General features: G+C 40.0%; 1 protein-coding gene across 5 annotated transcripts in view; it reads left to right on the forward strand.

Annotated features, from left to right (window-relative positions):
• The window catches only part of ralgds (ral guanine nucleotide dissociation stimulator), a 102,174-nt gene extending 78,236 nt beyond the window's left edge, over positions 1-23,938 (forward strand). For 4 of the 5 annotated variants that reach the window (XM_049579580.1, XM_049579584.1, XM_049579583.1 and 1 more), the window contains exons 3-18: positions 579-653; positions 2,820-3,013; positions 3,885-4,009; positions 4,453-4,668; positions 4,790-4,893; positions 5,021-5,105; positions 10,653-10,730; positions 11,640-11,726; positions 11,836-11,868; positions 12,102-12,223; positions 13,325-13,420; positions 13,561-13,765; positions 15,028-15,102; positions 15,981-16,247; positions 16,569-16,683; positions 16,828-23,938. In XM_049579580.1, coding sequence (XP_049435537.1) covers positions 579-653; positions 2,820-3,013; positions 3,885-4,009; positions 4,453-4,668; positions 4,790-4,893; positions 5,021-5,105; positions 10,653-10,730; positions 11,640-11,726; positions 11,836-11,868; positions 12,102-12,223; positions 13,325-13,420; positions 13,561-13,765; positions 15,028-15,102; positions 15,981-16,247; positions 16,569-16,683; positions 16,828-17,003 — 2,053 coding nt within the window. In that variant the 3' untranslated portion in view covers positions 17,004-23,938. The remainder of the gene's footprint in view (positions 1-578; positions 654-2,819; positions 3,014-3,884; positions 4,010-4,452; positions 4,669-4,789; positions 4,894-5,020; positions 5,106-10,652; positions 10,731-11,639; positions 11,727-11,835; positions 11,869-12,101; positions 12,224-13,324; positions 13,421-13,560; positions 13,766-15,027; positions 15,103-15,980; positions 16,248-16,568; positions 16,684-16,827) is intronic. The other variant, XM_049579581.1, reaches the window with a different exon arrangement.
• Positions 23,939-24,667: the final 729 nt, after the last annotated feature.

Here is a 24,667-nt window from a genome sequence, read left to right on the forward strand (position 1 = left end):
ATTGGTCGCTGATGCACAGTGTCGTTTATCATTAAACTGACTCACTTGTGTTTCTCTTTTTTGTAATTTTGTTCAATTTTAGGTCAGTTTAACATCATTTTCCACAAATACAATCACACTTTAAAGCCATCTGTGAAAGACAATCTATTTTTGAGCGTGAGAGATCAATTTAATTGCATATCTTAAAGAATCTTAATGCACAAATATATGTTTATTTTTTTACTTTAGTGTCCTTGTCTTTTGATTTTATTCCATACATCAGCTTTGCTTTAATCTTTATTTTTAACACGACTGTTATTAAACATGCTGAATGCTGAACGTCTAAGTCTAAGATGTGAGACGTGTAACATTTACTTTCTTTTCTTACAAGTTGAATCAAAGCAGAAAATCATGAACACAGTAATATCTCTACTTTTAGATGGTGTGTGTTTTTACACACTGCTCACACAGGTCGCTCTTTATTTTAAGTTTAGTGCACACTGTGTTAAAATGAAACTAATTCTTTCCATCAGAATTTGAATGTTGCTTTTATAAATAAAACCCTGCGGAGCAACGCTGATGTTGTGTTTCTGTTTTAGGTATGCCAAGCTCCCAAACGTCCCTGCAGCCACAGCACACAGAGTCTCCCAGGACGACTGCACAGAGCTGAGAAAGTGAGTGTGCTGCGACCTTCAGTGTGGAGCTGCCAACATTAATCACTGAGTACATTCACAGCGGCGGCGAGCCTCGTCCCACTCCTCCCTGACTTAAAGGGATATCAGCAGAGTGTAAAGCTTCAGCAGATTAATTTTCTCTGTGAGACACCTGTCAGACCGCTGCTGCCGGAGATGATAAAACACAGTTAGTGAACTGATAAAGATATAATAAATCACAGAAAGATGCAGGTCTACAAAAGTGACAGTGGTTAAAGAAGTACTCTGATCTTTTACTCAAGTAAAAGTAGCATTACTTGAGTGTAGAAATACTCTATTATAAGTTAAAACTTGAGTCATAGTACAGCAGTATTAGCATCTGAAGTAGTAGCAGGTACTTGTTATGCAGAATGGCCCATGTCAGAATGATATTGGATCATAATTATTGATGCATTCATGTGTTCATCACTTTCATGTTGCAGCTGGTAAAGAGCTTATTTTACCTCGTTAGCATCACTAGGGTTACCATTACTCATAAGAATTAAGGGAGCAGTATGTATGTGAATATTTTCTCTAAAGGACTAATTCAACATTTTGGGAAATATAATTAACTAAAGTAAAATTTTCCCTTTAAGCTAAGCTTGGTTTACCACATCCTGACTCCAGCTTCATACTTAAACGTCCAGTGTGTTGGATTTAGGGGGAGATATTGGCAGAGATGGAGTATAACATAATAAGTATGTTTCCTCTAGTGTATAATCACCTGAAAATAAGAATTGTTGGGTTTTTGTTACCTTAGAAAGAGACGTTTATATCTACATAGGGAGCAGGTCCTCGTCTACAGAGATTGTCATGTATATATGTATATATAGAACACTTTATTGTCATTCATGTACACATAGACACAGTGCACACTGAACGAAATTTTGTTGCATTGACTCTTCAAATAGCAAAAATATCAACATGATCAGTCGATCAGTAAAAGTGCTTCATGTGCATGTTGCGCTGCCATGTTTCTACAGTAGCCTAGAATGGACAAACCAAACACTGACTCCAGATAGGGACACTTGTGTTACCATGTTTTTGCATTTTCACGTTTTCGTGTCGGCCATTTATTTAGTAATTTATTTATTTTTGTGTTTTTCTGAGTAATTTTTTCTGTTTTTCGGGGGGTTTTTGTTTGGGGTTTTTTTTTGTAATTTATTTTCTGTTGTGGTAATTTTTTTCTCCTTTTTTCTAAATATAAGCAAAATGTATCTAATGGACTGAAAAAGCAATAGATTCTATTATTCTAGTAGACCTAAAGTTTAATTTGTATTTGGTTTTTTTTGTTTTTGTTTTTTTTTTAAGATATTTTTTGGGGCTTTTTAGCCTTTATTTAACAGGACAGACAAGCATGAAAGGGGGAGAGAGAGTGGGAGTGACATGCAGCAAAGGGCCACAGGCTGGAGTCAAACCCGGGCCGCTGCGGCAACAGCCTTGTACATGGGGCGCCTGCTCTATCCACTAAGCCACCGGTGCCCCGTAATTTTGTTTCCTGAACGAGGAGATGAGATACTTGAAAATCTCGCGAGAAGCTCCCACCTGGTACCTGCAAGTGACCCTCCGAAAAGCAGAAAAAAATTACTCAGAAAAACAGGGGTTTTTTTTATTTGTCCAGTGAATGCAATACGCCTCCGTACTTCTGCAACATTGGAAAAAACGCAGATTTTTTTAACGTGAAAGTAATTTATTCAGTGATTTTAGCGGTTTAAATCTCTGGGTTTGTTTGTAGGCCTCTGCAGACAACTCAGCTCCCAGTAAAAACCCTCTTTGACGTCTGGATTGTAAGTTATCAGAGAAAAAAGTTGAGCACACATTAGAGGGTGCCAGGCAAACGGCCCATCAGCAACATGCCAAACGGTGAAAGTGAAACTTCAGTGTTTTACTGGTTTGAATCACCTGGTCCGTCTGTTTTGGAGAGGAAGAGACCTCTGTGAGAATTCAGCTCCTGATTAAAAACCTCCTGAACAATGACGGAATTCAAACTGGGATAAATTTCAGCTGGTTGAAATCTACAATCGTTACTGCTAGATGCCACTAAATCTCTGTAAATCTAACACACTGCTCCTGTAATGCACACACATGATAAATTTTCTCATCTCACTCTCTGAAAGAATGCAAACACATTTTCTTGTGTGTGTGCAGCACTGTGTCGTCCATCCTGGGCGCGTGGCTGGACCAGTACTCCGAGGACTTCTGGAGCCCGCCGAACTACGACTGTCTGCACCAACTCATGTCCTACCTTCACCTCCACTTCCCCGGCTCGGACCTGGAGCGCCGCGCCCGCAACCTGCTGGCCCACTTCCACCGCCGACAGCAGTGTGAGCCTGATCCTGATGGTATGAAGGCAGGACAGGAGAGGGACAACAGGGCAGGGAGTCCAGAAAAAAAACTGAAGTCAGGGTCAATGTAGAGATGTAGCTCGGAGAGGAAGGCTGGATTAAGTTTTGATAGAGACTCAGAAAATACTCCACTACGAGTAAAAGTCCTGCATTTAAAACCTTACTTTAGAAGACTGTTGGGTAGTTTAATTCAAAATCTCGAAGGATCGGTTCAGACCAAAGATTTGCGACGAGAAGAAACCATTTTAGAACAGTGCAGAGAAAAGTTGCAGCGATGTGAACTGCCTGTTTCAACTCATCTCGTCTTTGGTCTGAACTAGACGTTAAAAGTCAGAACAACAGCCTGTTTTCAGCTTTGTAACGATGCATTTTGCAGCTGATCCAAGACAGTTTTTAAAGAGTTTATTTAGTTTAAGAAGGAGGAGAATTTTCTCAGCACATAAAGGAACATTCCAATACAATATTTACCTCTGAGGTGTAGTGAAGTAGAGGTTGCAGTATAATCATCAAATCTGTGCCTGAGTAGAGTATGTGAGGACCTGAGTTACGTTCCACCGCTGGATTTTGATTGTAAATAAGTCTTGTGTGAGAGCAAACAAGTTGTCCTCATGTTCAGCTCCACATCTCATGTCCGTTCACATGTTGTAATAGTGGCACCAAAGAACAGTTTGCTTGTCCAGGTGATAAGGACTCGCTGGCAGTCACTGTCAGCACACATGAGATTGAGCGCTGAGAGAAACCCTGAAAACAAACACCAAGGTCACAGCGAGGATGAGAAACAGCAGCAGAGCAGGAACTGTGTTCAGCTTGAGCTCAGGTTGAGGCAGCGTTGTAAAAAAAGAGATGTTTTTTCATTTAATCTCTTCAGGGGAACACATCGGCTGCCCTTTCGCTACGCAGGAAGAGAGCGGCTTTGAGGACGAGCTTCCTGCCTTCAGTTTCCTGTCGTTTGACCCCATCATGGTGGCGGAGCAGTTCACGCTCATGGACGCGGTGAGGATGTTTTTTCTTTCCCTTATCAACAGGTTTACTCTCCTTTAACCTCGAGAGTTTCACACACAGTTTGGCATTCAAATCAGTAAATGGTAGGTCAGGTTTTTAGGTCCTGCAACTAGTGATCGATTCAAATTTTCCAAAACTTTCTCCAAAAATTGGTGCAACCAATTATGTGTTGTGAGGCCCTCTTCCTGCTCAATTCCCACGTGTTTTAAAACTGCCTCCATACCCCCCAGAGCCTCTCCGGAGCCATGGAAGACATTAGAGATCTTTATTTCATCATGTCATCACAACTAACTGCTGTCACATGCTGATCATTACTCCTAATCAAAGTCAAAAATCAATCTCTGTTTAATTATCCTTTAAAACAGCCTCTGTCTGAAACCACATGTTTGAAATGACTGGTCTGGTCCTTAAACTGTTTTGTTAATGTGTCTCAGGACCTGTTTAAGAAGGTGGTGCCCTACCACTGCCTGGGGGGGATCTGGTCTCAGCGGGACAAGAAGGGGAAGGAGCACCTGGCTCCCACCATCAGAGCCACTGTGGCCCAGTTCAACTCCGTCACCAACTGTGTCATCACCACCTGCCTGAGCAACCCGGCGCTGAAGCCCAACCAGAGAGCCAGGTTGCTGGAGAGGTGGATAGACGTGGCGCGGGTCAGTTTATTTCCCATTCAGAAATTATTTAATGGGATGATGAACAGCTGGTTGCTCATCAGACTGAAGGAAACAGTGTTTGTTGTATCTGTGTCTGACTTTATGTTCCTGTTGTGTTCAGGAGTGTCGGATTCTAAAGAACTTCTCCTCGTTGCGAGCCATCCTCTCCGCCCTGCAGTGCAACGCCATCCACCGCCTCAAGAGGACCTGGGAGGAAGTGTCACGGTACGTTTCTCAGTCATGGTTCAACAGTAGATGCATGTTCACACTGGGACTGAATATCGTTGAAGTCAGAGGAGCTGTTGGGCTCTTTGTTTGTTTTTCATGCACTGACCTCTGCGTCTGTCCACAGGGAGAGTTTCCGCACCTTCCGCGAGCTGTCCGAGATCTTCTCAGACGACAACAACTACTCCCTCAGCAGAGAGCTGCTGGTGAAGGTGGGTCACTGACAAACACAGACACAAGCAGCTCATGTGTTCTCTTAATAACAGGGCTGGAGGAAAATAGATACAGCATAGTATTGCAGTATTTTTGTGAGGCAATATCTTATCATAACACAGTGCCAAACATATTTTTTTTAATTGAATAAATGATTAATATTACAAATATATAGTAAACTTTAGGAAGCCCACTAAAATAATATAATCAGTGCATTTTCAGTCCATTAGATACATTTTTCTGCTGCAAAAAAATCTTGTATCTTACTAGATAAAACTGATGTTGAGTTTTCCTTTAGGGACACAATTTACAACTCGAAAAGGTAATAAATCATAATATATCACAATTTATTTGATCGCAATACTCTCTATCACAATGATATTGTATCTTGACCCCTACTTATTAGTGACTTTAAATATAAAAAATAGGTAAGGTAATTTAATAAAAACTAGTTTCACTCACTTTTAGGATTTTAAAAAGATCTCTGCTGGTCTACTGATAACTATATATTTTTAAATGTTATAATCAATATTGTGATATACTGTAAGATTCAATATTTTCTTGGACCTAGTTATTGTCATATTGATATACTGTAAATCCTAAATATTAAAATAGTAGTCCTAAATGTTGCGTTTCAGTGATCTAGATCGAGCACTTCTTTGTATTGATAATAAAGTATTTGTTTTAAAAAATCCCAATTAGAGCGATCACATTATTACTTCGTCTATCAACAAAAATATAATTGGTAACACTTTTGAAGATCAATTAATTGTCTAAGTACTTTTTAAAAAAAGATGCTGATTCCAGCCTCTTAGATGTGAAGATTTGGTGCTCTTTTTTAGTCGTATACAACACTTAAGTGAACATGTTTAAGGTTTTAGACTGTTGGTTTTTAATAATAAAGCAATTTGAAGACATTACCTTCTGTTCTGGGGAGCTGCAGACGGCATTTTCACAGTTTTCTTACATTTATAAATCAAACAATGTCTCAATTAACCAAAAATATAATCTGCGGATTTATCAACAACGAAAACAATCATCAGTTAAAGCCCTAATGACGGTATTTGAGTTTGTCAGTATCGCCCAGTGGTTATTCCCAACAGTTTTTCTTGTGAATTTTCAAAAAATGTAGTTTACAGGATCAATGTTATCTTATAAATTACAGACATTGTGATGTTATCCTTGTTTCCCGCTCCTAATTTGTCTGATTTTCTCAGCGGGAATGGTTAGTTATCTGGCTGATACGATGCAATATGATACGATACGATACAGTACGGTTTACTTTATTGTTTCCATATGGAAATTTGTCCTGGACTCAGGAGCTGCACAAGTATTGCTGCCTTACAGTAATAGTCCAGAAGAAATGAAAAGCATACACCATAAAAATAAAAAGAAAAACACATATTACACATAACAGTATTGCACATCAGCCACTCATGTTGCATGTAACACCAGCACACGACAGAGCACCATAAACAGCATATATTATACTGATGCTGATGATGGTTGCATGATGCGACAGAGGAGCTGCAGAAAATTAAATAACAGCCCAGAGACGGAGAGCAGTAAAGTGTTTTCTCTCACTCAGCCCTTTTTAATGAGACAAACCGATCAATCACTCTGTGCGAGTTATATAACACCTGAGCGTGGCAGCTGAACAGATAGCAGCAGGATGTATGGCTTCATGACCCGTCCCGTCGCTGAACTTCCTCACGTCTGTTTCGTAACAGCTGCAGAGAAACATCCTGCAGGGGAGAACGCCTCGTACCATGTTCTGTTGGATCACAGCATCCATATATTACTGGTGATGTCCTGGGTGGGCTCCGTGCAGCTGACAGATTGCTGTCATCATTACTGTGATTTGTGGAGGTTAATGTAGAGAGGCGATGACACCTTCTCGTACTGACGCCCTCGATACAAGGACAGCAGGGAAATGTGACTGAACAGAAAATAAGACATCATGTCTTTATGTTCCGTATGCTGGCCTGCTGGTGTCATGATAAGTGAAATAAATGGTTAGTTTTCAGTTAGAAATATTCAGCAGACAATTTACGTTGAAACTCGTACTTCTTCTTGGAGGCATAACTCAGTCACATCTGATCACACAGACATGATACACATATTTTTAGGTTCAGCGTGACTTATACTTTATTATTATTATTATTTTAGTTTCTTCAGTATCAAAGTACTCCAGTGACCATGTGTCCGTATGTCCATTGGTCTGCTGCAAACAGGAGCTGCTATTAGCTAATTGTCCATTTTACATCACTGTAATGTAGTAGTTTGATTGATATAGATTCACCAAAACCTCATTCCTCTTTCGGTCGTTATATAAGACTGTTAATCACAATAAATATGATTATGATATAAAATTAGGCTCATTGGTTCAAACTGAAAACATGCATCTTTTAACAGGTCACAAATATGTAGATTCACTTAAACGCTAGAAAAGTGCACTGAGTCGAGTCAGATGTTTGCCAGAGCTGATCACAGCCAGTCTGGACTCTAGAGTGCACAGCTGCTCCTGGTGAAAATGTCCCTCCTGGCACCCTTACAGTCAAGATGGCGGTGAAGATAACAAAAATGGTGATTTATCCATCTCGTATCGTGCCTAACTTCAGTATTCAGTGAGACCAAACTCTCCTGTGAATGTTTTTGTGTTTTTAGCCATGACGAAGACCAAAGTGTGGCGTGCATGAGACGATGAAGCTTGTTGTTTTTAGCCGAGCTGTTTCAAGGAATGCCTTTCGCTCTCTGCTTTTGCTGCATGATTTTGTTGAGGACCTGCAGACCCTACTGGCTAGCTAAGTAGAGTGAGGAGTCAGAAGTCAGTGACGGTATAAAACAGTCAATAAAACAAGTTTTTCAACAATCATGTATCACTGCAAAAACCAGAGATCCTTGAGCTGCAGTCATAAATGTGTACACTAAATATTAGACTGATAGAGTAATATGCAAGATAAGCTGCAGACAGATGGGTTGAAAGATACACATACGCTTGTACACACGACCAAACACATGATCACCTCCATGCTTACACCTGGTGGATATAAAAAAGATGTCTCAGTAGTTTCCGACTGAGAATTTGTGTCATCAGGACAGTGTATTGTCCTTAAACACTCGTTGGATTTGAACATCAGAGTTTAAGCAGACGTCTGTCTTCCCATTCACATGAATATCTTTGCACTGTGTCAAAATAAGGAGATGGTGAATGTGTTATCACCTGTTTATAACCCTGAGTTACTGCTGATGTAACGGTGAGCGAACACCCCGGGCTTCGTGTTAGGGAATCCCCGCTAACGTCAGAGCGCGGAGGAAACCCGTGGCAGGTGCAGATAACAGCTCTAATCTGGCGTCTGCGTAAGAGAACACCTCGGGGCGTCGCCTCTCTCGCTCTATCTCCTCAGACCAGGCTGCGTTCAGTCAGCTCGAGTTACCGAGCGCTGCAGAGGGCCTCTGAGTATTACATCACTCTGAGGAATGTGAGCAGGAGGTGGATTCCCCCCACTTCTCTCTGAGATGGGGTTTTGAAGAACAGGCAGCATGAAAGTGTGGTCACATTCATGTTGATGTTCGTGCTTTGTAACCACAGAAATCACGTTTTCACACATCTGAATTAAACTAACAAATGTCACAGTGCTTCTCATATACTTTTATTCATATAGGGCCATAAAAACGGAGTTCAATTAAACATCCATGAAGGGAGGTTCCCGCTTCCACAGAGACCTGAACATCCAGGCTAAAATATCTCATGTTAAAACAGCACAAACAATATCAACATCAAACTTTATTTGTCATGAAAAACAACAGTAGTTTAGTCGATTCACACAAAAGTCCATCGCTGTATTCTCAGAATTAAAGACACAGCCTGTGAAAACACTTGCATCATTTATTCTGGGGTTAACGAGGAGCTTTGTGGAGCTTGGAGAGCAACAAATGTAAAACAGAAACCCTGTGTTACAACAAAGAGGGAAGTCTAACAAATTGTTACTGAGTTGCATCATGGGTAATGTAGGATTCCACATACTTGTTGTTTTACCCGTTCTAGGAACTCAAGTCAGGATATCTACCACCTCTATTTTAGTTCGCATTAACACAAAAATTCTCATTTAAGTCATGGATTCATCGCTGTATTTTCAAAAGTGAAGGGGCACTAGTACTCAGCCACTGAAAACTGCTGTATTATATACTGTCAGATCTTTGAAAATAACCCTGGTCATCGGACTTGGAGACTACTGGAAGACGACGGCATTTATAGAAAGCCTCTGTTACAACTTAAAGATGTGGGGGAAGTCTAAAAAATGTTAGTCAGTTGCATTATGGGAAATATAGGATTGTTATAGGGTTTGTAACAGAGTGGTGCAGGAATGAGTCCAAAATCGTGTAAATGAGTTAGCATTGTAGCACTCACAGTTCCCTCGTCTCAAAGTCAGTAGGTTTTTGGTCAAGTGCCTGAAATAAGGTCCGTGTTAACACAAGCTGAAGAGACTTTCACATTTTGTTCAACAACTTAAAATACGTCAGTAAATGCCACTCGTGACAAATAGCTAAATGAAACTACAGATCGCATCACTTCGAACACGGCTTTACAGCCTCGTTGTGGTGGCTATTTTAAGTTATGTGACTGTGATGTACTTAAAGCCTAATGTTAGCTTCCAAAATCATGAAAGTGGTGTTAGTTTGTGAACAAAACATGCAAGTATCATAAATGTGTGTTTGCCACAGAGCTTATTTTCTGCAATAATCCAAAATCCAATGGAAAAATCCCATTGGCTTTTTGACGAGGGTACAGGGGCATCACTAATGTTTGCAGTGGCCTACGATTAACGTCGTCTCTGCAGCTCTATATTGTCGATTAAAGTCAGGATATTTACCACATCAGTCTTGACTGTTCCTTTAAATGTGTCGCCCACTTGTTGCTTAACTTTGGGGAAGTGAAGCACCAAATTTGTTGGTGTACCACTGTAAGCATCATGATGTGAGCTGTTGAATAATACTGTTAATTATTCTGTCATCAATATCTGATTATGGTCATACAGTATATGTGATTTTTATTTTGTTTGTCAGATAATATCAATGGCAAATTTGCAGCAGATTAAAGGGAGCAGGATTTCTTTATCAAAGTTGGATATTTATTCTATTAAATTAGGTAGATTTATTATATATAATATAATATAATATAATATAATTTACACAACCTGCGTGAAGGTTGTGTTGACTGAAGTGTCTTTAATATACTTTATAAACCAGCTTTGAGTGAGACAGTTTGTCACTCAAATTTTGTCAATTGAGTTAGACGTTTTGTAAAAAGCCTGAACTGTTTTGCAGCTGTGCAAAGATTAATGGTTGTCTCAGTTGACATGTGACAATGACACATCCATAGGAAAATTATTTTTAAAAAACACGCTGTTACTTCTGTATTGTCGTTCTTATTCACATGTGTTGCAGGGTATAAAGCCCTCAAGGTGAAACGTGTGAAACCATTGCACTTTATTTCTTTGTGAATTTATTAGACATATATACACTGTGCTGTTGTTTTTCTGCAGGAGGGCACCTCGAAGTTCGCCACTTTGGAAATCAACCCCAAACGAGCTCAGAGGAGACACCAGCAGCAGAGAGACCTGGTGAGTCCACACACTGAAACACCAGAGGGAAAGAAGATAGTGTCCTCATCACAGAGCTTCTGACTCATGTTTTTACACTCTCACACTCTGCTGCCTCCAACACTGAACATTACACTGTATTAATTCTGTGCCAACAGCCTCATCTAGTGGCAGGTAGAGTCACTGCAGTTTGGCAGGGAGAAGGAGAACAAATACTCCATATTTAGACTGTTATTTCTGACATAAACCTCTCAAAGTGTTTTGACCTTTAGCTGATTTTTCTTCTTACCTGTAGTGCTGTTTATCAGTCTAGATTTTTTTTTTGGTGTGAGTTGTTGAGTGTTGGAGATATCGGCTGTAGAGATGCCTGCCTCTCCACTATATAATGGAACTAGATGACACTCAGCTTGTGGTGCTCAAAGTGCCACAGAAATACATTTAAAAAAACTCAACATCAGTGTCTCTTTACAGAAATCATGACTTGGTTACTCAAGATAATCCACAGACCTTGTTGTGAGCAGTTTCATGTAGGAACTATGTGTCACTGTGTCACTGAACAGAAGGGGCCGTGCATCTACTCATGGACAAGAGATGTAAACATTAATGGCGTCCTCCTCAGCTGAGTTGTAACGTTAGCTAGCTCAGTGGTGCTAGGTGAGCTAGCAGTAGATGCACGCCTCCTTTTGCACCTTTTTTTGGGGTGAACTGTCCCTTTGAAATAGCTGTAGTGGTAGAGAGACAATGATTTTACATCCGAAATACGGACCATTGAAAAATTACGGTACCATTACAGTAAAATATGCAGCTGGTATCAGGAGAAATGTATTTATACTGCTCTGAGGAAAGTGTTTTTGTTTTTTAGCACCTCTACATTAAAAAAAGTCCCAGCTTCCTCCATGTTATATAATTCAGTCTGTCCTCTGTGAACAGGGAGTGATGCAGGGGACGATTCCCTACCTGGGGACCTTCCTGACGGACCTTGTGATGATGGACACTGCCATGAAGGACTACACTGAGGTCAGACACCTGACCTGTCACGTTTACTGTGATACTTTTTGTATTTACCCTTATTTTATTTATTTTTTTAACCATCATTGCCTCACGATTTTAAATCTGTTTATTTCAGGGTGGTCTGATCAACTTTGAGAAGAGAAGAAAGGTGAGTTTAATTTCATATTCAGCTGTAAGGGTCTGAAAAACACATTAGAGCTGGTGTTTTTGTTTTTTTTTAAAGCAAAGTGGCTTTTTAAAAGTTGGGAACAGACAAACAGATTGAATTTTAGTAATATTTTATTGGGAATAACATGAAGTGTACAGAAACATACAAATACAGTGCAAATGGAAGTTATTGTCCCTGCATTGACTGTCTCCTGCTCTCCTTTCTACTTGCAGGAGTTTGAGGTGATCGCTCAGATCAAACTGCTCCAGTTGGCCTCCAACAACTACAGTTTCACTCAGGACAGCCACTTCAGGGAGTGGTTCGCAGGCGTGGAGAAACTCAGCGAAGCAGAGAGGTTAGTCAGTCTGTTTCCGTCTCTGACTCAACAACAGTGTGTCCGTCTCTGACAAGAATATCTAATGAAGACCACCAGATAATCTAACTCAACATGGTGCTGAAGGATTCTAGTTACTGCTGGTTGTTCTCCTGTAAGATTAGTTTAAACAGGATGAACTCTTACAACTGGAACTGGGAACATCAACCAGTGTTGTTGCTGATTCTGAATATTTTAAAATGGTTTCAGTACTCATTTTCTGTGGTATTGATAGGCAATCTAGTACTCCAGAAATACAGAACAATTAGGCCTAATCCCTGACGAAGACCTGCAGCAGTCGAAACATGTTGGCTGTTTTAATGAGCACCTGGATCTCCTTCCTGTGTCTCCTGTTGTTTAACGTTCTCCACAAGCACCCGGCACAAGGTTTTGATCTGCGTTTGAATAAACAGATCAACCAGTCATCTCTCTTTGTCTAATTTTATAGATCTACTTCTGTTTTGCTAAAGGCAAAACATTATGTACACGCAGAATTTCGGGAAGTCTGTGCTGTGATGCAACCGCTGACATCCAGTGTGTCGACATCCAACATGAGCTCCCCCCATTTGACCTTAAAGACTGCAAGACATGAGCATGTTTGTGGAAGCTGTGCTCTGAAGCGCGGTGCTGCAGAGAAACAACAGAGTGTTTAGGAATAAAGACGCTGTTGGTCAGAGGACGGCAGCGAGCACTTTCAAATAATTGAAAGCAATTTGAAAATGACGATAACACTCAGGGAAAGTGGTGAAATCCACCGGGAGCGTCTGAAGCTATAGACAAATTATATTCATCATCTAAACATAAACAAGACAAAGTATTAAAGCTGCAGCAGGTGAAATATATAAAGCTGGTATCAGGATGAATGACAAAACACAGCCTACTGATTCTGACTCAGCAGATTTTGTATTAAATAATTCAGACCAGTGAAGTGATGATCCAGCACTCAGGGTGGTGATGTGTTTACTGACACATCGGTGCAATGAATTGGCAGGACGGCTTTGAACAACAAGGTCGTCCTGTCTTATCGTTGAGATAAATTCAGATTAACATTGTCATCATCGTCCTGACTTCCTGTTCCTGCAGCTACAATCTGTCCTGTGAGATCGAGCCTCTGTCCGAGTCAGCCAGCAACACGCTCAGAGCCAAGAAGAACGGAGGAATCATGAAGCGCTGGAGCGAGTGAGTGACAGTTTTGATCAAAACTGAGCGCTGTTGTGTTTTGTGTTTTATATTATTGTACATGTTTTACAACTCAAATTCTAATCAGAACTCTGGTATCATGAGTAAAACTCCTCCTTGTGTTATTGTTTCACTTCCAGCCGGCAGTTGACGGAGGCCGGCTGCAGCAGTGCTCCAGGCTCTCACTCCAAGTCCTTCGACCACTCGCACTACAGACCGTACCAAGGAGGAGGGGGGGACAGCGGCGACGCTCTCAGCGTCACCTCCGTCAGCTCTAGTGGGTCAGACCTGGAAGACGTGAACGCCAGCTTCCTGTCAGATTCTCCAGAGGGACATGAGAGAAAGGTGAGGATGAGAGAGACAGTATAACAGTATTTTATAGTGGTGGAACATTTTAGGTACTTTACTTGAGTCTTTTTATGACACTTTCTCCTTCTGCAACATTTATCTGACAACTTTAGTCACTGTGCAAATTAAGATTTTGCAAACAAATCATACAAAGAGCTTATAAAGTATGTGTTATAAATTACAGCTCAAACAGTCAGTTAATCAACTCGTCAACTGACTGAAATTAATTTCTATTCAAGTCATTTTCCTGGTAAAATCATTCCACGGTTGCAGCTTCACAAACTTTTCCTTTGAATAATGTTAATAACTGGCATGTATCAGTAATAATGTTGAGGTTGAACAAACATAGTGAAGGTGTCACTTTAGGCTCTGGGTCACTGTGACGAGCATTTCTCACTATTTTCAAAACTTTTTACAAATCAAACAATCACTAATTAATAAAGAAAATAATCAGCAGATGAATCCAAAATGAAAATAATCACTAGGTATTATTATACAACTACACCAATAAAGTCTTGCATTTACATGAATGCATGAGTCAGAATCATCTAATGAGATCAGATATTTTAGTATAAAAGTCACATGTAACATACTTTAATAATTTAAGTACATTTTCCTGATTATAGTTTAGGTACTTTTACCGTAGTGAACTGACTGACTGACTTTTAAGAATAAGAATAATAATAATAATAATAATAATAATAATAATGATGTATTTCATTAGGACTTTATTTTTATTTTATTTTATTTTATTTTTTAAAATAAAATAAAATAAAATACATTATTTTATTTTATTTTATTTTATTTTATTTTGCTTTGTTTTGTTTATAGGTGCTTTTCAAAGCCCTCAAGGACATCTGTCAAGACACAGTTAAAAAACAAGCACCAATCTATCCATACATCATAAAATTAAAGAAAGCAGTCGAATACAAATACAAGGTCATAAACTAACCAGTCAAAATTCGTGATTATAAAAAGTAGCTATAAAATCATCATCATGAAGTCGTCATCGCAGTTGTCGTAATTGTAGTGGAGTATTTTTACATTGAAGTATTAGTACTTTTACTTACTGGAGTACTGACACACTCACTCCACCACTGGTTATTTCACATTAAATACAATGAGAGTCAGCCAGAGAAACCTCAGCTGATGTTGTGTTGTCTTCCTGGTTCTGACATCACCTCTCAGCAGCCAATTAGATGCTCGTGTTGCTTGTTCACCTGTGTGGCTGTTTGTTGATGGCTCCTCTCTCTTTGTAGACGTCGACTCCGTCAGTGAAACTCACCGTCTCTGCTTTGGGGAGAGATGCTCCACCAGCAGATACAACGTCAACGGTAACAAGTTTTACTTTTTCAGACGTGTTAAGAGATGGCAGTATCACAGCGTATGAACTATTTTTAACTTTAATAACATACATTACTGAGTGCTTGATATGTCCAGTGTTATTCTGTTATTTGCTGGTTATTGTTTGATTCCAGCCTCTCAAATATGATGATTTTGTTTGTGAATTTAATTTTTTTGGGTTTTGGACTGTTAATCTGACAAAACCAGTCCTTTTGGGACATCACACCTCTACAGTGTACAGTGAGATGCTTTGTTGCCCCTCCACTAAAAACAAAATATATATGAAAATAAAAATGTAATATTTACGACAAAGAAATTATATGCAATGAAGATAAGAACTATTTAATAAATATTAGATATAGTGCAGATATTATTTGTGGTATTAATATTAGAGGGATGCAGGGAAGTAGTGGAGGTATCTACTTATGATATCAGAGATGTAGTATTTCAAAAAACCTTAGCAGTGCTTGTGTCCTCGTTTAGGATTGTAAATGATGACTATATCAAAAGGTTACCGTGGCAGTTTAGTGTTTGACTTCCATAAAGTTTGGAGACATGCAAGAGAGAGATTAAATGGCAAAAGGTAAAATAAATAAGGCAGAATTTTTGTCCTTGGTATGGGTCAAGCTCAAAATGCACCGATCCTACATATCCCATAATGCAACTCAATCTTACAGCTCTTCATTAGACCTGGTAAACATCCACATCTTTTAAATTCCCCACCCCCTGTTAGTGACACAGGCTGAGTGTCACACTAGTAACCTGATCTTGATATGTAAAATTGACGGAGTAGTCCTTTAATCCAGAAGGTAGCTGACAGATTATTTGATAACTTTGTCCTCACCACCTCCTCTGTCCCCCCGTTTAGTTCTGGGAGTGCACGTCTCTGTCGTCTCTGGACACCTCGGGGACGGGCTCCAGCTCCGGCTCAGCCTCGGGCTCCAGCAGCGCCTCCTCCTCCTCTGTCTCCTCCTCCACCCCACTGTCCGCCTCCCGCTCACACAAACGCTCTGTGTCGGCGGTGTCGAACTACTCGACTCTGTCACTGCCGCTGTACAACCAGCAGGTGGACGACTGCTGCATCATCAGGGTCAGCCTGGACGTGGAGAACGGAAACATGTACAAGAGCATCCTGGTCAGTTAATCTCTTTTTAAAGAATAATTTAATGAGTATAAAATATCGGTCTCTCTGTGATCAGCCGCTACAATCTGCTGAATATCTTGTTAGTTTTACAGCAAGTTTTCTGATTGCATTGCTTAACAAAATTATACACCTATTAGTAAATAATTAGAAAGAAAAACACTCAAAATATAAACATGTAATAAACCAAATGGTTGTTTTTATTTGCCAAGATTCACATCTAAGCCTTTAAAAGCTTCAAAGCAGTAAGAAACATTTAAGTCGACTCTGACAAAGACGTCAGTTGTTGATGTTTCCCTCGTCCTTTTGATTCAGGTGACGAGTCAAGACAAGACTCCAGCCGTCATCAGGAAGGCAATGATCAAACACAACCTGGAGCGAGAGAAGACCGAAGAGTACGAGCTGATGCAGAAGATCTCTGAGGACAAAGGTACAAACTTATGACCGTGTTGTTGCAGAACATATATCCACCATATGCTCAGTGAACAATAAATCATAATGTTCATATTTTTCTCCAGATGAATTTAGACTCACTACATGTTGTGTCTTTTCTCCCTCTCGTCTCGCCCTGCAGAGCTCCGGATCCCGGACAACGCCAACGTTTTCTACGCCATGAACTCCACTGCCAACTACGACTTTGTGCTGAAGAAGCGTGGCCTGGCCCGGCCAATGCGAGCCAAGAACGTCGCCAGTTCGACGCTGCCTCGCATGAAACAGAAGGGACTGAAAATCGCCAAAGGGATTTTCTGAGGAGAAACGACGCACCACTTCCTGCCTCCCCTCCGCCCCCTTAACCCTCTCTGGTCTCCAACTCCTCAGAAGAAACATTTGTGTTCGGGTCTGTCGGAGTTGGCACATTAACCTGAAGTATCTGAGTTTTGGTTTGGACAGAGATGCCAGAGGAGAGAAATGACCAACCTTTCTGTGGATAAGCAGAAAGCAGAGGAGCACCTTAGCACTTAGGGACAGCTGTTGTGTCATCAGGACCCTCCCAGGACTCTAAAAGGCCGAGTGCGACGCAGGAAACGCCCTGATAGAAGCTGTTTCCTGAAGGCTGCGAGTTCAGGACAACAAAAGGACACGTTTGTGGGAAAAACAAACAGCCGCGTTGGTGTTGGGCGCCGCTGCTCGGAGGCTAGTCGAACTCTTTACCAGTCTCCGCTCGGTCTGAAACGTCACACAACCGGTCGTGTTGGCTCGTGGAGAAGACGATCCATCTCATTTCCTGATCCATTACTTTTTGTTTACAACTGTTTACATCTCAGCGTCACTCGGCCAGCTCTTAAACATTTTTGTCCAAGCCTCTTGCTTGACTTTTTTTGCACCTTCAGTGAAACTATTTTTTAAAACCCCAGAGTCCCTCGGCAGCCTTCAACTTCAGTCTTCATGCACGCCCCCTCCTGGCATGGAGTGTACATACACGAACAATACGAACAGCCGGGTGTTCGAATGTGTTTCTATTTTTCAGGGAACTTTTCTTGTGAGTGTACCGCCGCCTTTACCGTCTGGCCCCCAGGGTTCCTGATGTCGACAGTGTTTCTGGGACTGCAGCACTGAACTCTCCACTCTGCGGACACTGGGACTGGTTTCAGCATTTTAACACCAGCGACGCTGACGTGGAGGCATCTGAACTCTAAACTTCTGAACGCTGCCATGTTACAAAAAGAAAAAAGGTCAAGTGAAGTGGAAACATGGTGTCAAAATCCAGTGGGCACAGCCATGAATCACATGCCAGTGTTTTCTTTTTGTTATTTTTATTAATGAATCGTAACCACTACACCGTGAAGGATGTGGCAGTCCTTTGATCGCACTTGACTGGGACACAAAACGTTCCCAAGGGAAGAACAAATGAGCTGAAAACAAAAAAAAAGAACTGTGTGTATATATCGATTAACACCGACTGTGCAGTATATTCTTTTGAAACGGACCATGAGATTTTGTTAATAGACTCGTCAATATCAACACTTTTTTCCATTTTTGCTTTGTACATTTTTTTGCATTTCTCTGCTCTGATATGGTGCTGCTGCTAACTATCTTTATCACGTCACTGCTTTCTCTACTTCCTGAACGCCACCGCCATGCTGGAAGACGACACGAGCATCTCTTCTCACCTGCGGAGTGAGACCTTTAAATGTTGGGTTTGCCGTTGTCAGAAAATTCTGTTCGATGTATGGAAGCCCATTTCTGCCAGAAAAAGAAAAACAAGATTAAAAAAACCCAAAAATACTAAACTTTGACTAATTACTCATAAGTTTGAATTACTATGAACAGATGTGACAATAATGAGTATTTTCCCATTGATTATTCTTTCGGTCTCTCGATTAATCATTTATCAAGTTATTGTCTTAAATGAACTTGTCTTATCTGACAGTCCAAAGCTGAACGTTTATTAAATTAGTATCACATAAAACAGAAATGTAAAGTGATAACCATAGATTTTTGGTATTTTCACATAAAAAATGACTTAAACGATTAATCGCTTATCATTTTTTTTTGCTGGTCAACTAATCAATTAATTAGACAATTGTTTTAGCTCCATTCATGAGTATTTTTATCACTGCAAATTTTTCTTTATTTTTCTGGCAAAAATGGGCTTCCATAGACCAGAGGGAAAGTGCTTACAAGGTTTTATTAAAAAAAAAAAAGATTTTCCATGAAAATATTTGATATAATTGAATTTGACCATAGTAATTGCAAGAGTTAAAATATTTAGTTTATTAAATATTTTTTTCTTCTTGAAAAGCAACATTTTGACCATCGAAGACACTAAAAGCTGACTTGAATTATTATTGTTATTATTTTATATAGGGATAGTATGTCGTGTTCCTGAATCACTGCAGTAGAGAAACTCTGGGACACGAAACGCAATTTATCAAAGAATAAATAAATAATAATTATAAAATAAAATAACATAAATGTATCAAAACAAAATATTCTGTTAGGTTAGCATGTTTCTCTTGCTGTGGTCAGAAAAGAATATTCAGCATTTTCTGTAACAGCAAACTGATATTTTGGTTTAAGCCTGGTCTCCACCGCTGCACCAGAAGAAGAGATGGACTGTGTTTTAGTGGTTTGGTTCTTCCAACATGGCGGATCATCCTTCATATCCATCAGTAACCACTTTCCAAATGTGCCATGACAGACTTGTGTGTTGCAGACGCACCCGACGCGTCCTGCTTATTTATCCTGCAGGACGTTCTTTCTTGCGGTGTCGGCTGTGCTTGACGTGCCGGTGTTGACAGCAGAGTCTTTCCTCTCTGGGCTCTTTCTCTCTTACGGAAAGTGTGGAAAAGATTTTGACGACATCCAGACGTGGAAAACTTGTCAAAATACAGAAAAGCTCCTTAAATCAGGCAGTAGGAGCCCAGACGAACGACGGTGATGCTGCCAAGCTGCACATGAGGGAACAAACTCTTCTTTCTGTGCTGTTCATGATCTGTTTCTTTCAAGGAAAAATCCAACCAAAAAAACATCTTATCACTGTTTTAAAAAAGAAGATTTTGGTGACGCACTTTCCATTTTTTGGGGGGCCATATTTCTTTTATTCCCATGGATACAAAGTCACATTTCTAACAGCTACAAAACTTTTTAAAGAGCTTCTTTTCTGGATTCTACATTTTCCTTCCGTTAGCTTGTTCTATTGACCGTTAGCTTAGTCACAACCCCGTTAGCTCATATGCAGCTACAATGACAATAGAGGCACGTTAACCATCAAAAGTCTAGGTTATTTCTGTAGGAGTGGGTCCCAAAAATAGACAAAAGCAGCTTCTCATTTCAAGCCAGCAGACTGCTGTCGCTAACAGATTTTGTCAGCCGTTGCGAGAACCCTGTAAAATGGATCCTTAATATGCACTTACATACATGATATCATGCTTAAGGCCTGAGGCTAATGCTAACTGGCTCAAAGTCCTCACCAGAGGATGATCCATTCAAAAAACATGGAAATTAAGAAACAGCCTGTATTGACTTATTGGTCCTAGTACTATAAGTATGATGAGGAAAAACTGAATGTAACGCATGTCCTGGTTTTGGCTCGTTAGCTTACATACTTCACATACTTTTCACATGCTTTCATTTTAAAGATGAGGACTGACGAATGTGTCAACAAATGTAAATCTTTGGTAACACTGGCAGGAGTGTAAACTTCCCCAAATCCAATGTAGAGCAGGACAGAGCTGCTAACGTTAGCCTAAACTCTGATAGCATCCAGGACCAGCTTCCACAAACTGCAGAGAAAATACGACACAGTGGATGTGTTAGTCGTGAACAGGACATTTTTCCTTACACACAAACTGATGAAATGTTTTAATGATGTGCTTTTTGGCCCTGAAAGTAAACACCAAAAGCGATAATGATGTTAGCATCCACACTGTTGAGCAATATCGTTCTGTAAACAGTGGCGCCAAGAACATGTTGCGTGCTCCAGACGGCAGTAAATTTCAAAAGGCCTTTGATTGGCAGTCAGAGTTTCTATTGTCGATCAAATCGCTCTGAAAGTGATCCCAACAATATTGTTTTCCAGTGTCGTTGTTGCTGTAGTTACACTGTGAACTAAACTAAAAACGATGGCTCTTAAGACTCACTTACTTCTGAAGGTTGTAAAACAGTTAGCCGGACATGCTAACGTTTGTGGGTCTTGTTAGAGCAGATAAACTCACAGATTAATGCACGTCTTACACTTTTGCTTTTGTGTTTTTAGAAATGCTTAAAAAGTTACGAAACTTTGAACGTCCCAAGCTGTAGCTATGATTGGACAGTTGCTGTTGGGAGGTGGCGCAAAAAGCCTGTTACATCAACAGCTAATTTTCAGACCCCTTCCCTGAGTGCTGTTGCAGAGCATCCTGGGAAATGTAGGAAATCACCAATTAAGGGAAAGTGGCTTCACCAAAAATGCTTTATGACTGAATATCAAAGGTTGGATTCTTCCTGAGTTCTTCATATCACAACAAAACACTACATTTGCCTGGATTGCACTGCGACCATGTATTGCCTTTTTTTTTTTTTTTTCTTATTTCCACCTGCATGAAGTTCATAATTCTCTTAACGATCAAGTGAATGAAACATATCCCCCGCACCCCTGAAAAACGCCCTGCGAAAGCAATATGGTGACGAGCGGCAGGAGGCACGTCGTCCGGCTGTTGTGGATGTTGTCCGTGCCCCTGTGGCGTGAAATCCTTCGCTGTTGAACACTGTGACCTTTGACCCCTTTCACTCTGCCCTCTCTGCCTGTTGATCGGCGCGTCACGTCGAGCACTGTGAACTGAAAAAAAAAAAAAAAAAAAGTCTCGTTCCCCCTTAGCGGTGTCGTAGTAAACATCCGCCCCTCGCTCGTCTTGTTGGCGAGCAGCGAAGGCGTCAGGCTTGACCCTCCATGTGCCAAAAAAAACAAGGAAAGAGAGAAAAAGGTTTTAAACAGACGAGTCCTCTGCCTTTCACAGTGAAAAAAAAAACAAGTTTATATGTTTACTGTTGTTGCATTTTTCTGGAAAACAAAAAAAAGGGTGAAAACACTATGATGTCTGGACCCGTTTCCCTGTGGAGAATTAGACGTCGAGTTGTCCGAGAAACTTGAAGCAAAGGATGTTTGTCCGGAGCTGCAGATGAAGCTGTTGTAGAAACTTTAATAAATTAATCCTCCTTTTTCTCATGTTTTAATGTCGCCTTTAATAACTGCTGCTGGATTTGCCTATATTCAAAAGTGGACCGTCAAACCAGCAGCTCGTAACCATACAGCAGGTTTTTATTCCAACCAAACTTTATATCTGACATGAAAGAAACAAAGAATCTCACTCACTTTATTAACAATGTTTTAGGTAATAAAGTGAGTACAAGTGGTCGACAGTGTCTTCAGTTTTTAATACTGCACACTCATCAAAAACACTTCATGGCATGCAGGAACGTTACATTATTCTATATATTTCATCCCACTGGTGCTCAACATTTTACACAAGACTTTAATGTATTTTTACTTTCTTTGTGGGCAAGTTTCAGGCATGAAAACCACTTGAGAACGTCAGAACGTATATCAGAGATCCTCCTCCGTTGTGTCGGAGCGACATCTTTGCAACATGACCTTTAATGCATCATGATGTCTGTAAAAAAGTGTTTTAGTACCTCCTACTTGATGTCATAAATTAATGTAGACTATGGAGCAGCAGTTCACACTAAAACCATCAACTTTTACAGATCCCTGAAAAAGACATTGTTGGCCACATTATTCTATATGTTTGTCTGGTTGTCAAAAACCCCCATGAAAAGATCAAAACAATGTGTTTGTCCCTCCAGGATTTTGCGGTCTGATTGCTTTGACTGATTTCACGGCAACTGTTCTAAAAGATTGTGATGGTTGCTGCAGTGTTTGTAGGAAAATTGAAAAAATGGCTGTGATGCTGTCTAGGATTCATGATGCCGCCTATCAAAGCAGCGCTCAAGGATCGTCCCCGTTAGCTGCTCCCCTCATGCTCTCTCTGCCTGGTTAGCACAAGCTAACTCGGCACAATGTGATCTTATCCCTACTTGTCATCTTTTGCTGTGTAGGCCGAAGCCCCGCAGCAGTTAACATCCGACACAGAGCCGTTTATCTCAAACCGACACAGAAATGGCTCGGCTTGATTCTGCCGTTAAACCTGTTTAAAAACCCTAGGGTAACGTTAGCCGTGTGATGCTAACAGTTAGCCCCGTCACTGTGTGTTTGTGACTCCAGGCACAGAACCCCAAATCAATACACTGTATGCAGCTCTACAATAAAATGATATTTTATCCTTTTTAAATAGTAAAACTTGGAGAAAAGTTAGACAAAATTGCAAGGATGTGTAGAATTCACACTTTGCATTAATTATTGCGACCACAACATCGCAACATCCTGGAGGGACTGGTTAGTCCATCTCTCAGTACTGTCTGACTTCCTTAGATTCTACTGAAGACGTAAATAATTGAAATATATGGCTTCTTTTCCTTATGTTTTCAAGGCTCATCAATATCCTAAAGCAGGTGCTCACTTTTCCAAACACACCTTGAACGCAGTGTAAGTTCCTTCTTTGTCTTTGGTTGGAATAAAAACTTTGTTATCATCAGGCCTTGAATTAAAGAACACTGTTGCCTGTATCAGTGATGACTTGCTTTCTGCAGCAGCTCCGTCTCCTAACATTGAACATAAACATCGTGCACATGAGTGGAACTTTAAAATGAACTGACCCTGCGAGCGTTTCCGTGCTGTTGAGGTTGATGTTGGACCGGTTTGTGTGTGTCGTCGTAGCCCGTGTTGACAATGACGTACCTTTTTGTGATTTGACCTGATTCTGTGCGAGTTTGAACAAAAAGGCTGCGTTTACAAGAAGAAGAAAAAAAAACTTAAAAACTGGAAACCAGCTGGTGTGGTGTGTGTGTTTTTATTTTCATTTCTTTGTTTTGTTCCCCTGAACTGTGCTCGGGTGCCATTTTCCATTTTAACAAAAAAGAATTTCCGAACTTTTTCTAACTGCAGTCTCTTCTTTGTTTTACTTTTCCTACTTTTCCCAAGAACACAAAAACCCGTGTAGAATACAAAACTCCTTGATTATGTCTTTGTTTATTTATTGATTTGTATATAGAGATTTTGTTTTGCATTGTACATTCTCTCCTTTCTTGGTTATAGATTAATATATTCATGTATATACGAATAAACATTAAGTTTATAAAAGTAAAAAGACTCTTTTCTCTTTATTACTGCATCCTTCATGTGAAGATTAAAGAACCAAAATTCATGACAACCGTGAGTAGATAGTACAGCTGCATCATACTGGGCTTAAATCAGAAGCACAGAGAGCTAAAATAATAAAGGGTCTTTTATAATTACTGTGGATGTTACACTGAACTTTTAAGTGTTAAAGATCATAATCAGACTTTTCAAGCATTACAATTTAATAATACAGTGGGGGAAGTATTTCACACGACAGTTTTTTCAGTAAGCACATTTATAGTGCAGCTATTCACATAAAATTTAGACCAGTCATTGGTATCACTTCAGCGAAACTACACAGATGAAGAAATCATCCAGACCATAAAAATGTTAGGTGCAATAAAGTGGAATGATATAAGAACACACTCACTGGAATTTATTTATTTCGTAGAGAAGATGCACAGATTAAGCTGAAAAGAAACCGGTGACAATTTGTTTTACAATCTTTTGTCTTTAAAGTAATTTTAGGGCACTGATTTCATTAAAGAATAGCAAAAATAAGATAAGCCTTTATTGATCCCTAAAGAGATTTTTTTTGCAGCAGCAGCACAATGACATAAAATAGGAAAAAAGTAAATGATTTTACCTTTAACCAGAAAAACCTCTTGGAATTAAAAAACTCTTTTTCAAGAGTGTCCTGGCCAAGACAGCATAGAAGAAAAATGCAGAGTAAAAAATGTACAGCTCTAAAACAAAC

The sequence above is a fragment of the Epinephelus fuscoguttatus genome, linkage group LG6 (assembly GCF_011397635.1).
Source record: "Epinephelus fuscoguttatus linkage group LG6, E.fuscoguttatus.final_Chr_v1".
NCBI classification, from domain to species: Eukaryota; Metazoa; Chordata; class Actinopteri; order Perciformes; family Serranidae; genus Epinephelus; species Epinephelus fuscoguttatus.